Below are 18,299 nucleotides of genomic sequence, written 5' to 3'. Positions count from 1 at the left end.
CCTAGTATTGTTTGTGTAATAATTTTTATTAGTTTTCAATTACAATAACCCAATTGTCACAATTCCAAATTATAATACAATTAATAATGCCAATTGTTCAGATGCCAAATTATATTATTTTGTTGCCCCCTCCCCTTGTGTGCTAGAATTGATGATTTGATAATTTAGTTTAACTCTGCATTCCGAAAGCCTGATATTGTTGACATTGATTGACAGCAGCTTTCCAGACTTCAGGCAGGGATCTCCCGGCAACAACACTCTCCTGCCTCTTTACAATAAATCTACAATCCATACACAAATAGTATTCCCATCTGGAAAACCAGAGGCAACAATTATAAGCGCCCCCCCCCGGCTACGCCCATGTGTGTATTTCTCTTATTTATTACATTAACGTGTGGGTGCTATTGATTCTAAAGGTGGGGAAATCAGTAGACAGAGTAGAAATCCTAATAACAGAGACCAGAGTTATCCTAGTTTACTTCAGGAATAATGAGAATGCACCCAGGGGGGCACTTACAATAAAGGATCTATTTCTGGGGAGGTGCCTAAATCTCCCATGCCCTCCTGTCCTCTTCAGCGTATTTCCCCCTCAGCCAAGGCTCCTTCCAGTTTTAGGATCCCTCTAGTTCAGGCATAGGCAAACCAGGCTCTCCAGATGTTTTGGGACTACAACTCCCATCATCCCGAGCTAACAGGACCAGTGGTCAGGGATGATGGTAGTTGTAGTCCCAAAACATCTGGAAGGCCGAGTTTGCCTTGTTCTAGCTGGATCGGGCAATGCGAGAAGTCACTGAGAAACATCTGCAGAGCTCATGGGGGGGTTAAGCAGGGGGGGGAAGGGTTAAGAAATTCTGTCTGTCTACTGATTTCCCCATCTTTAGAATCAATAGCACCCACACGTTAATGTAATAAATAAGAGAAATACACACACGGGCGTAGCCGGGGGGGGGGCAGAGAGAGACAGTTGCCCCCCGTCAATAAAAATCAATAAAAATAAGCAAAAGTATGTAACTAGCTGAGGTTCTGCCCTGCACTGACATAAAGCCTGCCCCCTAACATCAATCCTGGCTACAACCATGGAAATACAGGCCTGACACCTGTAATTATTATTATTATTATGTTGTTGTTGTTGTTCGTTCATAGCATCTGATCCCACCCAAAGAGATTGAGATCACTCAGTTGAATCTGTGCATCTCCAAGAGATTGACATTTCCAGTTTTGAAAACTAAAATGATTATTTGCCACTGCTTCTACTAAAGAATAAAAATAAAAAGTGCCGTGTTGGGACTCAGTTCCACTCTAATCAGACATTAACTATCAGTAGCAAGGATTAAATAGAAAGAGCACTCCCTGGCTACAACCACAAATCTGGGGGGTTGGGGTTGGTTGGGGGGTACAGAGCTATTCGATAACTTGTGATATCAAAGCTTCACAAGAACCACATCTCTCCAGCTTCAGGTGAAATTGCCTCCTGACTAACTAATCTCACCAGAATCCCAGAGGCTCTGGCAAAAAAGATTTTCGATTGCGCAGAGGAGAAAGTGCCTTGTTTTTAACGTAGTCTATTACAAAACAGGCCTTTTGGAGAAAGAAATATTTACTAGTAAGTTACATGTGTCTAGGTAACTCAAAATGTGGTGTAGTGGTTAAGAGCGGTAGTGGTTAACCCAGTGTGGTGTAGTGGTTAAGAGCGGTAGTCACGTAATCTGGGTAACCGGGTTCGCGTCTCCGCTCCTCCACATGCAGCTGCTGGGTGACCTTGGGCCAGTCACACTTCTCTGAAGTCTCTCAGCCCCACTCACCTCACAGAGTGTTTGTTGTGGGGGAGGAAGGGAAAGGAGATTGTTAGCCGCTTTGAGACTCCTGAAGGGGAGTGAAAGGCGGGATATCAAATCCAAACTCTTCTTCTCTCCAAATTCTCAAAATTGCACTGACATCGGGTCCAACGGTGCCAGCTGGTCAATGAGCCCAGTAGTGTACTATAATCATTGAGCGTGTTTTTTCTGAGGCTGGATGGTGTTATTATGCAATTAATCCTGATGGAAATGGAGGCCTCTGTTAACAGAACATTTTGTACAAAAAAAGTCACTTTCAGAGAATGATCAACTGCTATTATGCCATTAATTGCACCAAAATAGCACGAGCCTACCAGGCAATACCCTGGGATCATAATAAATATGTGTCCGGGCACCCATAATTCCTGAAATTAGCGAAAGTTAGAATTAATAAAGGTTATAGGCTAAAATTGGGCCAAACATTGCTGGATTGAGTTTAGGATAACAAACTGTGCCAGCTTGACATGGCTTGCTAGGGAGAAGCCATTAGTGGACAAAGGCTTGAAATGGCCAGTCGTTAGCCCAACAATGGGAGCCATGGCAAGACTGAAGACTCTGCAGAACAGAGAGGGTGAAGTTGCCAGGGTTACAGTGGGCAATGTTAACAGGCAAGGGGAGTTGTGTTTGGCAAGGATTTAGGGGGAGAAGGAGAAGAGGATGTACCCAGAGACCAGGCAGCTGTTGCTCCAGACCCAAGCTTGCTGAAGAGAAACGGCAAGAGACTCTGTTGAGGTGTTACGCATGCCCTCCACTGAAAGATTCAGGTTGTAAATATGTGCAAATAAATCATATTTCATGGAGACACCATTAGCCTCCATTGTGCCTTAATTTTCTGAAGGAAACACAAGACCCCTGGAAACTCATGCACAGCTCGGGCAGGGATTGAGGCGACCTGTAACAATATTGTATGTACTTTGAAGACTTTTCAGCTCACTTTGACTGACTGACTGATTGATTGATTGATTGATTGATTATTTGGTTTTGAATATTTCTACCCTAACAACTAACCAATTAAACATTAAGCTATTGAGGCAGGGACATGGGTGGTGCTGTGGGTTAAACCACAGAGCCTAGGACTTGCCGATCAGAAGGTCAGCGGTTCAAATCCCTGCAACGGGGTGAGCTCCCGTTGCTCAGTCCCTGCTCCTGCCAACCTAGCAGTTCAAAAGCACGTCAAAGTGCAAGTAGATAAATAGGTACCGCTCCGGCGGGAAGGTAAACGGCATTTACGTGCGCTGCTCTGGTTCACAAGAAGCGGCTTAGTCATGCTGGCCACATGACCCGGAAGCTGTACGCCGGCTCCCTCGGCCAATAAAGCAAGATGAGCGCCGCAACCCCAGAGTCGGCCACGACTGGACCTAATGGTCAGGGGTCCCTTTACCTAATAATAATAATAATAATAATAATAATAATAATAATAATAATAATAATTATTATTATTATTATTATTATTATTATTATTTTATACCCCGCCACTCTGGGCAGCTTACAGCTTACAGCACATTAAAAATTGCAAAACATTGGACATTAAAATTTTTCTGATACGGGATTGACTTTAGAAGACAGATGTCTTCTAAAATTCGGATAGTTGTTTATTTCCTTGACATCTGATGGGAGGGCATTCCATAGGGCGGGAACCTCTACCAAGAAGGCCCTCTGCCTGGTTCCCTGTAACCTCACTTCTTGCAGTGAGGGAACTGCCAGAAGGCCCTCGGAGCTGGATCTCAGTGTCCAGGTTGAACAATGGGGTGGAGGTGCTCCTTCAGGTTGTGTAAGATAGGTAATAATTACCAGGAAGGAGAAAAGGTATACAGGTGGTGACCATTATATGTGGGGGCTCTGTTCCTGGCCCCAACAAAGTGTGCATAAGCCTGTTACACCCTGTTCCACCCTGCCATCATTCTGCCCCCTATTCCACTTCCATTCCATCCTCTATTCTGCCTTCTTCTGAGTCCAAACTTTTCAATGGTTACGTGTCAATTGGACGTGTGCAAAATGGTTGCCCCCTGTATATTAAGTTCCCGTGCACCACACACACCCCATCCTCAGATATTTCAGCTGCCACACTGTTTCTGAATCACCCTGAGTCCCTCTCAGGGGAAAAAGTGGGGTATAAATAAACATAGCACCATCCATATAGCACTGGTCCATATCAAGTCACAGAGGAAATTACCTCAGTCCAGATATGGCTCAAACAGTACACTAGAAGGCGGGGGCCTGTCATATGAAGGTGGGTAATTCTCATTCTTACAGAACCCTTTCTAGATGCAAAGACTGAAGCATGCCTCTAATTTCAGTGGCCCAAAGTGTGTGCCTTGGCTTTCAGAAGTTGAAAAACATCCCCCCCCTACACTCACACACACCTGATCTCACATACTGGCCTTCAAAAGATATTTATTTGCACATTTGGATGTGTATCTTTTGCCAGCCGTGCGGCGGGTTTTGTGCCCTCGCACGTTGTGTGCTCTTGATAACGGGATCGCATTTGCTCTTCCCGTACAGAAAGGAAAACCAGCACCAGTAGCAAATTTGAAGATAGCGATGGGTGCTATCTGCAGAAAAGCAAGAAGAAGAAAAAGATGCCCCTTCAAGAGTTTCCATCCAATAGGAGCATCTCCAAAATTGAGCGACCTCGAAGCAATTGCTCCACCGCTAACTTGATGGCCAAGAAGCTGGTCATCCGAATGCTGATAGTGATAGTGATCTTGTTTTTCGTTTGCTGGACGCCGGTGTTCAGCGTCAACACCTGGCGTGCGTTCGACAGGATGTCGGCGCAACTGCTTCTCACGGGAGCCCCCATCTCCTTCATACACTTGCTCTCTTACACCTCCGCTTGTGTGAATCCCATTATCTACTGCTTCATGAACAAACGCTTCCGCATGGGTTTTCTTGCGACGTTTACCTGCTGTGCAAAGCAAAAGCTTCCAGTGGCCAGAGCAGAGATGGCAGAGGAGGAGGAAGGCAGAACCACAGGAGCAACACTTTCCAGGTATTCTTACACCCACATGAATGCCTCTGCTCCTCCCTGAACATGCCCAAGGCGGGGAATCGGTTACTTTATCTCCTTCTGTGGTCTTGACTTGTGTTTAAACCATCTGCCATGCCTTTGTACGAACATGCTTCAGTAAAGTGTAGGAGAAAAATAATTTGCGAAAGGTCTCCCATCAGTCGGCAACACTTTTCAGCTTTGGGTCTCAAAAATAGATAGAAGTTACCTCAGGTAGAAAAGGTCAGTGACGATAGCCCATGGGGCACATTGGAGAGGCTGAGAAACTGTCATGGGCACCGCCATAAAACAACTCTCAGGCCAAAAAGAATGGCTGTCAGTGGGGATCTGCCTTGTCAGAAATGATTAATAAAATTCCCAAGCAACAGAGGACAAGACAGAAGTTGGGTTTGAGGCCAAACACTAAACCACCTATTTGCCCCCACCAAGGACAAGAAGAGATTCCATTTCAGAGATGGAAAATGGGTGCTGTGCAGTGAAATGTCCACCCACAAGAGGGGGGAAAGGGTAGCAATTGTCACCCATCCACAAAAGCAACAGACTTTACCAATAGGCTTTGACATCACATTTTTACTCCAGGCACTTCCACAAAGAATCACCGTTATTTTATCTGTGACAATTTCACACAATAGCTAGAGGTACGCATCAGATCTGGAAGAATCCCAAACCAACTAAATGAAGCCTTGATCTGATCTAGCAGAGTGCTTATTATGTTCCTAATTAGTGGGAATAACCATAAAACAAAGCAATCAGCAATTAGCAATCACTTGATCTGTCAATGTTTTGAACTGCAGCTATTAGAGGGTTGCCCTGACCTCAAGATTTGGTTCAGACGCCAATCCATTACTTCAGAAAACAACTTGATTTGGATTGAATCCCAATTTAGAAAAATAAAGCTATGGTCATTCCCCGTTTAGATTATAGGGAAATGGGGGGTGGGGTGGGAGGGTTGCTAGCCATTTTTTCTTTTGATAGAAATGGATAGAATAGAATAGAATAGAATAGAATAGAATAGAATAGAATAGAATAGAATTTATTATTTATACTCCGCCCATCTGGCTGGGTTTTCCCAGCCACTCTGGGCAGCTTCCAACAAAGCATTAAAATACAGTAGTCTGTTAAACATCAAAAGCTTCCCTAAAGAGGGCTGCCTTCAGATGTCTTCTAAAAATCTGGTATTTGTTCTTCTTTTTGACATCTGGTAGGAGGGCATTCCACAGGGCGGGCGCCACTACCGAGAAGGCCCTCTGCCTGGTTCCCTATAACTTGGCTTCTCACAGTGAGGGAACCGCCAGAAGGCCCTCGGCGCTGGACCTCAGTGTCCGGGCAGAACGATGGGGGTGGAGACGCTCCTTCAGCTATACTGGATTAAATTTGCAGGGAAAGTAGCAACTCCTGAGTGAATAAACCCTGCCAAATTACTAGGTCTGGGGTTTTTGGTACTAGGCCCCTTCAATCTGAATTGGGGAGAGGACCAAAGCAGAGTTAAGGTTTTGTGAGGAATTGTTTCATTATTAAAATGGCATACACTGTAAAGTTCCTCTGACTTGTATCATTTCAGAGTGTTGTAGCTAGGCTAATCCAGTAATGAGCACTTTGACCCAGCCAAGTCTCTACTTGCCTCACACCTGACATCAGGTGTGGCATCAGGTGTGAGGCAGGTAGCATGGATTGGGGTGAGAAATGGCCTGGTGGGCCAAATAGACAGGTCAGAAGTTCCCTACCCCAGGAGAGAGAGTTATGATGAATGGGGGGGGGGGCTTCAGATTTCTGCCCAACTGGCACCAAAGATTGCAAATCACATAAGCTAAGTGCAAAGCTCATTCAACAATGGCACAGAGGGAGAAGGACTTAAATGTCCAGCATTTTTTCCAAGCAAGTACCACTAGCAGATCTAGCAAGGAGCAGAGGACAGCTAAGAACAAGGCATTATGTTCCTGCAACATTGCTTTCCCAAAATATTGTGATTGGAGAACCCTGCTTAAAAACCCTGATTTTTAAGATCTTCCAAGGATACCCTGTTGGTCCTTCCACAACCAGAGGATTGTCACTTGCTGACAAGGTGGGTGGAGGCCTTTTCGGCGATAGCAGCCATGCCATTCCTCAGGTGATTTGTGAGGCAGAGAGAGAAATAACCTTCAAACACCTCTTTAAATCATGTATATGCTTACCTTTCCTGGACTCCAACTCTTCATGTTTTTTGCTTTGTACATTGCTCAGTTTACTTGTGATGATACAGTTGTGTTTTGTTTTTATCTAATTTTAATCTAGCTTTTATGGCAAAATGATTGAACATTGTGTTTTCACTGTTCTTACGTAGAGTGCTTAGAGTTTTTTGTTATATTAAATGGTATACAAATGTTATAAATAAATAAATAAAGTAAAATATAAAAATGGTACTAAGAACTCACTGTTTAGATAGGTCATTTCCTGGTCACACTGATAATCTTTTTTTCTTTTAATATCCCTGGGATGCAACTGTGGGCTGCCCATAAAAATCAGTAGAGAAATCCAAGGTATGGGAGCTGGAATTAGCCATCGGTGATACTCCAATCCTTGCTTGATTCAAAAAAATAGCAGCAAAGAGGACAGCTCCATGCTGTTTCCTACTTTGTTTTTAAAGTTAAATTTTAATTTAATTTGCTAATTAATTAATTTAATTTGCTAATTAAAGTTCCAAAGCAAAATTCAGTTCATTGCTCTTGAAAGGAGCTGTGGCTGGAACAGCAGAGATCTATGAGGTGCCTTCTTCTTCAGCCGAGTAAGATTGTCTACCATGAACACGGTCTTATCAGTGAGTCCATAAGTGATTGTGGAGGCCAATTCTGGAACCGCATGTCCTTCCACAGTGGGGGCATGGATTTCTGGGCAGGAGTTGATCATGGTGTGGATTTGCCAAGCATGCCTTCCGCTTAGCGGGTTTCTCCCTTTTGTCCTGAGTGTCTTCAAAGGTCATGACACCTTTGGTAAAGGCTATTCTCCAATTGGAGCGCTCGCAGGCCACTGTTTCCCAATTGTCGGTGTTTATACTACATTTTTTAAAGATTTGCTTTGAGAGAGTCTTTGAACCTCTTTTGTTGACCACCAGCATTACGCTTTCCATTTTTAAGTTCGGAATAGAGCAGTTACTTTGGAAGACGATAATCAGGCATCCACACAACATGACCAGTCCAATGAAGCTGATGTTGAAGAATCATTGCTTCGACACAGGTGATCTTTGCTTCTTTCAGTACACTGGCATTAATTCTTTCCAGGTGTCTTTTCAAGTGATGTGTAAAAATTTTCCGAGATACTGTTGATGGAATCTTTCTAGGAGTTGGAGAAGGTGTTTATAAGTGGTCCATGTTTCACAAGCATATAGTAAGGTTTGTAGTACAATAGCTTTGTAAAGAAGCATTTTGGTTTCTCTGCGAATGTCCCAGTTCTCAAACACTCTGCACTTCAATCGGGAGAAGGCCGCACTCACAGAGCTCAGGCAATGCTGGATTTTGGCATCAATGTTGGCCCTTGTGGAAAGATAACTGTCCAGGTAGGAGTGTAGTTCATTCTGTATACTGCCAATTAGGCTCTGAGTGTTTTACTCCTCTTGCAGGTAAGGCGTTGGGCTGAAACGGACAGAGTAGCTTACACTCAGGGCTTTTTTCAATCAGAACTCACCAGAACTCAGGTATCTTTGATGCTGACATTCATTTCTTCAACCCCCACAAGCCATAGGATCAGGTAACACACACCCCAAGTATACATACCAATGCTTTGTGGTCTGAGGAATAAGAACTATGCAAGCAAATGTATGCAAGTGTAGAGGTGATGTACATAATAGAATCATAGAGTTGGAAGGGACCCAAGGGGCATCTAGTCTAACCCCTTGCAATGCAGAAATCTTTCACCCAATGTAGTGCTCAAACTCACAACCCTGGGATTCAGTCTCTAATGCTCTGCATACTGAGTTGTCCAGCTTTTGATTTATGCTCAGCAAGGAATTTAACAAGGAATTTAACAGCCAGTGTGGTGTAGTGGTTAAGAGCAGTGGAAGTCGTAATCTGGTGAACCGGGTTTGCTTCCCTGCTCCTCCACATGCAGTTGCTGGGTGACCTTGGGCTAGTCACACTTCTTTGAAGTCTCTCAGCCCCACTCACCTCACAGAGTGTTTGTTGTGGGGGAGGAAGGGAAAGGAGATTGTTAGCTGCTTTGAGACTCCTTAAAGGGAGTGAAAGGCAGGGTATCAAGTCCAAACTCTTCTTCTTCTTCTTCTTTATTATTCCCTCCCCTGACCTGACCAAGGTTAAATGGATTTTATTTAAAATTATTTTTGGATCGGACCAGGCGTGTGATGGAGCAATGCAGAGCAAGAAGATTGAACAGCTCCCAAATAGATCTGGTAAGAAGCCGAACTTGAGAAAAGATTTTGTTTTTAACTGTGTGCCAAGGAAGAACTCCAGAGAGGAATTTTAATGGCACAGACTGGACATGTACTCTGTGAGTTATTTATGGCTGCAGTCCATACGCTCGTCAGTAAACAGCAGAAGGAATGGAATGTGACCTAGTCCCATCCAGATAAACACTTCAAAGAACTGAACCTGGGGTGCCTCAGGGTTCTGTCCTCTCCCCCATGCTTTTCAACATTTACATGCAGCCACTGGGAGAGATCATCAGGAGGTTTGGGCTGGGTGTTCATCAGTATGCGGATGATACCCAGCTCTACCTCTCTTTTAAATCAGAACCAGTGAAGGCGGTGAAGGTCCTGTGTGAGTGTCTGGAGGCGGTTGGAGGATGGATGGCGGCTAACAGATTGAGGTTGAATCCTGACAAGACAGAAGTACTGTTTTGGGGGGACAGGAGGCGGGCGGGTGTGGAGGATTCCCTGGTCCTGAATGGGGTAACTGTGCCCCTGAAGGACCAGGTGCACAGCCTGGGAGTCATTTTGGACTCACAGCTGTCCATGGAGGCACAGGTCAAATCTGTATCCAGGGCAGCTGTTTACCAGCTCCATCTGGTACATAGGCTGAGACCCTATCTGCCTGCAGACTGTCTCGCCAGAGTGGTGCATGCTCTGGTTATCTCCCGCTTGGACTACTGCAATGCGCTCTACGTGGGGCTACCTTTGAAGGTGACCTGGAAACTACAACTAATCCAGAATGCGGCAGCTAGACTGGTGACTGGGAGCGGCCGCCAAGACCATATAACACCGGTCTTGAAAGACCTACATTGGCTCCCAGTACATTTCCGAGCACAATTCAAAGTGTTGGTGCTGACCTTTAAAGCCCTAAACGGCCTCGGTCCAGTATATCTGAAGGAGCGTCTCCACCCCCATCATTCTGCCCGGACACTGAGGTCCAGCTCCGAGGGCCTTCTGGCAGTTCACTCACTGCGAGAGGCCAAGTTACAGGGAACCAGGCAGAGGGCCTTCTCGGTAGTGGCGCCCGCCCTGTGGAACGCCCTCCCATCAGATGTCAAAGCGATAAACAACTACCTGACATTCAGAAGACATCTGAAGGCAGCCCTGTTCAGGGAAGTTATTAATATGTGACATTTTAGTGTGTTTTTCATCTTTGTTGGAAGCCGCCCAGAGTGGCTGGGGAAACCCAGCCAGATGGGCGGGGTACAAATAATAAATTATTATTATTATTATTATTATTATTATTATTATTATTATTAACAATGTTTTTGTTGTTTTGTTGTTCAGTCGTTTAGTCGTGTCCGACTCTTTGTGACCCCCTGGACTAGAGCATGCCAGGCACTCCTGTCTTCCACTGCCTCCCGCAATGGAAGACTGGTAGAGCATGAGACTCTTAATCCCAGGGTTGTGAGTTCGAGCCCTACATTGGGTAAAAGATTCCTGCGTTGTAAGGGGTTGGACTAGATGACCCTTGGGCCCCTTCCAACTTCCACTGCCTTCCACTGAACAATGGAAGACAGTAATTAATTCTCCCAGCACAGCAGGTCTGAAACAACAATGCTTATGAAGGACTACACACGTGTAATGGATTTTACAGTGGTACCTCGGGTTACATACGCTTCAGGTTACATATGCTTCAGGTTACATACGCTTCAGGTTACATACTCCGCCAACCCAGAAATAGTGCTTCATGTTAAGAACTTTGCTTCAGGATAAGTACAGAAATTGTGCTCCGGCGGCGTGGCAGCAGCGGGAGGCCCCATTAGCTAAAGTGGTGCTTCAGGTTAAGAACAGTTTCAGGTTAAGAACAGACCTCCGGAACTAATTCAGTACTTAACCTGAGGTACCACTGTATACTTATAAGATGTAACAGAGGCTCTGGTTGTAAGGAGGCGCTGTTTGCAAGAATGATGTAACAAAGATTTACGGATGACAACTGAACACTACATAAGAATTGATGCAGCTATGGGAGGAAATGATCAGCATATGGTTGCAACAAGAGCAGGAAACCTGATTTTAAGATATTGTATTAAATTAAAGTAATTTGGTTGGATTTGTAATAATTTGGAAAATTAATGAAAATGATTGGAGAGAGTCTCATGCTCTAGCGACTAAGCTATCCAGCCTTGCGTCATGTACAAAGACCAATTCCTTATTAAGATTGGCTAAACAGGAAGGTAAGCCTGCCAATCGCTTCCGTAAAGGAAATATTCAGGATAAAATAATTCCATCCAGGCATGCCAATCCTGTGTGCCTCTACATCCCCATCCCACCAATTTCATTTGTGTGATACTTGATTTACTATAGATTTGTCCATTACTTTCAGGGTGATTTCTGTGCAGCATAACTTCCTGGATAACACATGTAGCCCGGGCTTCATTTAGATGCAAAGGTACACTTGAAATTGTTTTATGGTAGGATTGCCGTACGTCCTCTTTTTCCAGAACCTGTCCTCTTTTTTCATGGGTCGTCACAGCGATCCATAGTTAAAAGGAGATGTCAGCAAATGTGTCCTCTTTTTCATTCTTCAAAATATGGCAACCCTAATTTATGGGCAATGTCTGCTGAGATTTTAGCGGTGGGGGGGGGAGGTAGTAGGAAATTGGATGAATAAGAGTTTTAAAGTAACTGAAGGGTTTTGGTGGCCTGTTGAGTTCCTTGCCTGCAGCCCAGCAGAAATCCCAGGTACAGCACTCAGAATGGAAGATCATGCAAAAATGCAATATGCCAGTGTCCTCAATTTATATATATATGCTCCAAAATTCAGCATTTTGTTACAAAGTTGACTACATTTAGAATTTATTTTTTTAAAAAAGTTTGGAGTACACAGAACTTCAACTACACGAAAAGGCAAAATGCAATAGAGGTCATAAGCCATTTCTATGAGAGGTTTGGAATGCCCTTAATATACATACAGGCTATAAAAATGTTTCCTGTTCTATTTTACTGCGTAGATGATTGATGTTTGTATATCTGTGTAAGTAATTTTACAGCCAAATCATGTAACTTCTCTTTGTGTTTTCCTAAGTGCTTATTTTAATCTATCTTGATTATACTGTTTGGATGTGCTGGTTAGCTACAGGCCAAATTCTTCACTCTCCAGAACAAGAGACAAAAACGGGCATTACACGATTTATACTCAGTATAAATTTTCTTTTGTGAAAGCTCATTCTGAACATCCACATAGTAATTTTAACACGCTGGCTTTCACACTATGCATCTGTTTAAAAAAGAAGTGTTGGTAAGATGCTTAAGAATTTTTCAATATGTCTGCAAAGCGTTGCCTAAATGCAGTTTAGGAGGCGGTTGGAGGATGGATGGCGGCTAATGGATTGAGGCTGGATCCGGACAAGACAGAAGTACTGTTTCTGGGGGAAGGAGAGTGGGCAAGTGAGGGAGACTCCCTGGTCCTGAATGGGGTAACTGTGCCCCTGAAGGACCAGGTGCGCAGCCTGGGAGTCATTTTGGACTCGCAGCTGTCCATGGAGGCGCAGGTCAATTCTGTGTCCAGGGCAACTGTCTACCAGCTCCGTCTGGTACGCAGGCTGAGACCCTACCTGCCCGCAGACTGTCTTGCCAGAGTGGTGCATGCTCTGGTTATCTCCTGCTTGGACTACTGCAATGCGCTTTACGTGGGGCTACCTTTGAAGGTGACCCAGAAACTGCAACTAATCCAGAATGTGGCAGCCAAACTGGTGACTGAGAGTGGCTGTCAAGACCATATAACAACAGTCCTGAAAGACCTGCATTCACTCCCGGTACGTTTCCGAGCACAATTCAAAGTGTTGGTGCTGACCTTTAAAGCCCTAAATGGCCCCGGCTCAGTATACCTGAAGGAGCGTCTCCACCCCCATCGTTCTGCCCAGACACTGAGGTCCAACTACGAGGGCCTTCTGGTGGTTCCCTCACTGCGAGAAGTGGGTTTACAGGGAACCAGGAAGAGGGCCTTCTCGGTACTGGCACCCGCCCTGTGGAACACCCTCCCATCAGATGTCAAGAGATAAACAACTACCTGACTTTTAGAAGACATCTGATGGCAGCCCTGTTTAGGGAAGTTTTTAATGTTTGATGTTTTATCTTGTTTTTAATACTCTGTTGGAAGCCGCCCAGAAGTGGCTGGGGAAACCCCGCCAGATGGGCGGCATATAAATAATCTATTATTATTATTATTATTATTATTATTATTATTATTATTATACATTTGTACTTAGGCACCCCACATGACAGGGGTCTCAAATGCCTAGAGTACACCTACTCAAAGTATGTGTGTATAGTTCTTCCTGCTTAGCGTAGCCAGTGGCGTAGCGTGGGTTGTCAGCACCCGGGGCAAGGCAAGTAATTTGCGCCCCCTAACCCGTGGATTTCCGCCCCCTAACCCGTGGATTTCCGCCCCCTAACCCTAACCCCCAGATGTTGCACCTGGTGCGGCCGCCCCCCCTGCACCCCCCCACGCTACGCCACTGAGCGTAGCAATGGAGGGAAAAACTGGAAACATTTCATATTCACATGCCATGATTTGTTGCTACCTGACACATACTGCTGTTGAAGCCATCAACATTTGCTTCAATGCTGAGAGAACATTTCATTCCTTAATGTGCAAACACAGCAATGAACTCAAAGTAGGAGAACGTTTTAAAATATCCAGCTTTGCACCACATTGCAAAAGGGTTATTTTGACTATTCAGCTCAACATAATGGAGGGTTTTGCCCTACAGTAATGCAGGTGATCTCATAGCGCAGGGGGTAGTAAATTTATGTTTTTAACATAAGCAGAAATTTAACTAATGATGATTTATACAGCATCATTAGTGTGCGTACAAAATACTGTATATAATAATATAAGTTAATGATACTTTCTTGCCTGGAAGAGCTTCCAGTGTAAAGTTATGTTGCCAGGTTTTCTTCACATTCTGTAACAAATAAAACCCAGTCACGTTTGCATGGAGGAGAGAATTGCTACATACACTTTCTTATCACATATTAGTGAACTATCGACTGGTTTGGCACAGGCAAACATCAGGGAATAAGTTATGTGTGTGGATGAAGCAATGAAAATCTACTGGGGGTGTGCGTGTTATTCTTTCATTTGTTATTATGCTGTGTATTTTTGTGGTTTGATATTGTAAACTGCCCTGTGATCTTTGGAGGAAAGGTGGTATAGAATTTTTTTAACAAAATGAAAAAGTAATATTACCGCAGGTGGAATATTGGTATCACCTTAAAAACAAGGCTTTTTGATGGAAGCAGTTTGTTCATCACACTTGCCCTCAAGTAAACAGATTTTCCAGGTTTCTGTATTGTTTAAAAACCTGCAAAACCTGCTTGACCAAAGGTGGCAAGGCAACAAAATAGATGCGTGCACACGCCATACAACATCATGATGTTAGCCTTTTTAAAACACTTTGTTTTCCTAAAATCCGTTAACATTGATAAATATTTTGGGACCTGCATAATTTTAGCAGCAAAATATATGGTCATTTGTAAACACCTATGGAACATAAAGAAGGCTGATCACCGAAGAATTGATGCTTTTGAATTATGGTGCTGGAGGAGACTCTTGAGAGTCCCATGGTCTGCAACAAGATCAAACCTATCCATTCTGAAGGAAATCAGCCCTGAGTGCTCACTGGAAGGACAGATCACGAAGCTGAGGCTCCAATACTGTGGCCACCTCATGAGAAGAGAAGACTCCCTGGAAAAGACCCTGATGTTGGGAAAGATGGAGGGCACAAGGAGAAGGGGACGGCAGAGGATGAGATGCTTGGACAGTGTTCTCGAAGCTACCAGCATGAGTTTGACCAAACTGCGGGAGGCAGTGGAAGACAGGAGTGCCTGGCGTGCTCTGGTCCATGGGGTCATGAAGAGTCAGACACAACTAAACAACTAAACAACAACAACGTGGAACATAATAATCAGTATAGTCGCCTGTGCACTCCTTTGGTCGATGTGATACTGTGTATTTGCCATGGTATTTGTTGTAGGCGGGGCACATATGAAAAACACCAGATTCAATGCTAGACATACTAAGAAAAATATTGTTCTGCTAGTACACTTGGGGTCTGTAGCAGCAGAATGGAGGGAAGGAAAACAAAATAAGCTTCCATTTCACAGACAAAAGAGAAGTTCATGTTCACCTTAAGCTGTATCAGCAACAAACATGCTTTTTAAATATTAAAAAAGGAGAAGAGGAAGTTACTGCAGAAGGATGAGAAAGGGAAGCAGCAGAAGGTTGAACTGACAAGCACCACGTAATTATCCTGAAAATTGGATTCACCTGCTCCTGCCAAGGATGATAATGATGAAGATAGATTTATTAAATTTATACACTGCATCCATCTCTGTCTTGGGGATAATCTGTCCCTTTAATGTGAGGTGCAGAGTACGTAGTTGCGGCTATTCGCAAAATGCCCAGAGACTTGGAAAATAAAAAACCTATTGCCTCCAACAGGAGACTTTTCCCAAGCTCTGTCCCAGCTCCTGCCAACCTGGCAGTTCAAAAGCATGCCAGCGCAAGTAGATAAATAGGTACCTCAGCAGAGGAAAGATAAACAGCATTTCTATGTGCTCTGGTCAGGGCCGGATTTAGGTTTGATGAGGCCCTAAGCTCCTGAAGGTAATGGGACCCTTTATAGGTCCAGCTGTGCTTTGTCAACAACAAATTGTTACTGTTGCCGATCAGAAGGTCGCGGTTCGAATCCCCATGACGGGGTGAGCTCCCGTTACTCGGTCCCTGCTCCTACCCACCTAGCAGTTCGAAAGAAAGTCAAAGTGCAAGTAGATAAATAGGGACCGCTCCGGTGGGAAGGTAAACGGCGTTTCCGTGTGCTGCTCTGGTTCGCCAGAAGCGGCTTAGTCATGCTGGCCACATGACCCAGAAGTTGTACGCCGGCTCCCTTGGCCAATAAAGCGAGATGAGCGCCGCAACCCCAGAGTCGGCCACGACTGGACCTAATGGTCAGGGGTCCCTTTACCTTTACCTTTTTGTATGCTATATGGTGATTTATGGACCTAATAGGTATCTAAAGCCATTTGCACATAACAAAATATGTATTTTATCAAAGTAATTGTTGAACTGAAATACAATTAAGAAGTATATTACTAGTGAAATAATTATTAAGCTCTAACTGTATGCAGATTTTATTTGTTTTTTATCTTATATTTTGGAAATGTACATCCAGTTTTTTTCCCTTTAAATTTTTTGGGGCCCCCAAGAGAGTGAGGCCCCAAGCTATAGCTTGTTCAGCTTATACGTAAATCCGGCACTGCTCTGGTTTCCATCATGATGTTCCCTTGAGGTATCTAACCATAGCCTGCATTTTTATCAAGGCTTATAGTTTGATTAGGGTCTGTATTTTAAAATGAGCTTAAAGATTTTCAAATGTTTTATGCCAGGCAGAAGACCAGCAAGATGTTTATCCTCCTGGACAAGGGGGCCCCCTGATTTATAGCAGAAAACAATTCTCAAAGTCGTAAAAAGGGAATTACAGGCTGAAGACCAAGGTTACACAGACCCTACATAATTAAGAGTTTGGTAAATAGTAAAATAAAACCATGTGCCTCCATTAAACTTGAAGCATATCTTCTAAGGTTAAAGGCCAAGAGCAGATGGAAAAGAAAGCAACTGGCTGGAGGAGTGTAAATAGAAGGAGAGGCTTTTTTTCCTATTTTATTTTGAGGCTGTAAACTGGTCCATCCTTTCCTTTGAGAAGGCTTATTCTTCTAAAAAGCTATCTATGATAATGTATGAAATATACTAGCTTAAATGTAATTATGCAAAGGATCTAGAAAGAAAGAAATGTTAAATTCTTATTTCATAGAGTCATATTGCTGTAGGGGACCAGAGGGGCAGATGAGCCCAGCCCCCTGCCAGACAGGAGACGCCATCCAAGCACTCCTGATATATGGTTGTCAGGCCATTGTTTAAAGACCTCCAAAAAGGAGATATTTCATTGATGATGCATGAGAATGTGAACCCAAGATCCCTGACATCTGTTTAAGATAAAAATTTAAAACTATTAACCATCTGTTTTGGAGGGCAATAGGGCAAGGAGGGCAAGAGGTGAGCTGGTAATTAAGGTTCCTTGTTGAGACAAATGTAAGATATATGACTACTTATTTGTCATTTATAGATAGAAGAATATATAGCTTTTTGTATCCCATAAAAGGCAATAGGAAATGGGTGTATCTTTTAGGATTGGTTATAGCAATCAGCCAATAGGAAATTCAACCAGGCTGATTGGACAGAGGCAGCCAAAGGAGGAGCAAGGGGGCTGGACTGAGGGAATATAAGTGCTGGCCATAATGACAGGAGACCAGGCCAGAGCTTGGTAACCATATACCACTGTGCCTCTCATTTATTTGTCTGACAAATAAATTATTATTTTAATTTCTCTATTGCTGCGTTGAATATTTCATTCCAGCTAAGCGTTAACCACAAGCAGGGTGCTACACCCTTGCGCCTGAAGTGGTTCAGTCCTGCTGGCCACATGACCCGGAAAGCTGCTTGTGGACAAACGCCGGCTCCCTTGGCCCGAAAGCGAGATGAGTGCCACAACCCCATAGTTGTCTTTGACTGGACTTCACCTTCCAGGATTCCTTTACCTTTACTCTTCTTCTTTTTAACCTATTCTGGAGACTGCAGCAGGGGAAAGAAAGTTAACTCCTGCCTTCCCAGCTGTGTTTACCAGAAAATCAACCCCTTCCCCAAATTGGAGGGAAGCAAATATTTCCACACACACCCCAAGCCTTATTGCTAGCAGAGGAAGAAAGTTAGTGTTTATAAGCATGCATGTGTGGTTGTGGTGCATGCATGGTGCCTACCACAGCTTATCTCAGTTTGCAAATGCGTCCACGGGCCCTGCAAAACATGAAACAACACATTGCATGAAAGAGGAGGTAGTCTTGTTTGTGTAAGAGATTTTACTTGCAGTGCTGCCCTGCAGGATAGCAAGAGATTGCCCAGAGCCTCCCTATCAGGGAAGGAAGGGTGAGTGGAGATGTACATCAGGAACAAGGGGGAGATAAAGACTGACATTGGGATCTGCTGCTCGTGGATCCTGCC

At 44.0% G+C, this 18,299-nt stretch overlaps 1 protein-coding gene and 1 long non-coding RNA gene across 3 annotated transcripts in view; both read left to right on the top strand.

The window, feature by feature from the left end:
* The window catches only part of CCKAR (cholecystokinin A receptor), a 39,188-nt gene extending 29,775 nt beyond the window's left edge, over positions 1–9,413 (top strand). Inside the window, exons 5-6 of one of the 2 annotated variants that reach the window (XM_081207843.1) lie at positions 4,338–4,824; positions 9,166–9,413. In XM_081207843.1, the coding sequence (XP_081063969.1) occupies positions 4,338–4,824; positions 9,166–9,238 (560 nt within the window). In that variant the 3' untranslated portion in view covers positions 9,239–9,413. Of the gene's footprint in view, positions 1–4,337; positions 4,982–9,165 lie in introns of those variants that run through there. The other variant, XM_081207844.1, reaches the window with a different exon arrangement.
* Positions 1–18,299, top strand: part of LOC308594685 — a 201,794-nt gene that overhangs the window by 116,244 nt on the left and 67,251 nt on the right. The gene's annotated exons all lie outside the window — the stretch shown is intronic.

The sequence above is a fragment of the Podarcis bocagei genome (assembly GCF_964188305.1).
Source record: "Podarcis bocagei genome assembly, chromosome: 9".
In the NCBI taxonomy this organism is placed as follows: Eukaryota; Metazoa; Chordata; class Lepidosauria; order Squamata; family Lacertidae; genus Podarcis; species Podarcis bocagei.
The sequence above is the reverse complement of the archived record's forward strand: the minus strand, read 5'-3'. Positions and strand labels throughout refer to the sequence as shown.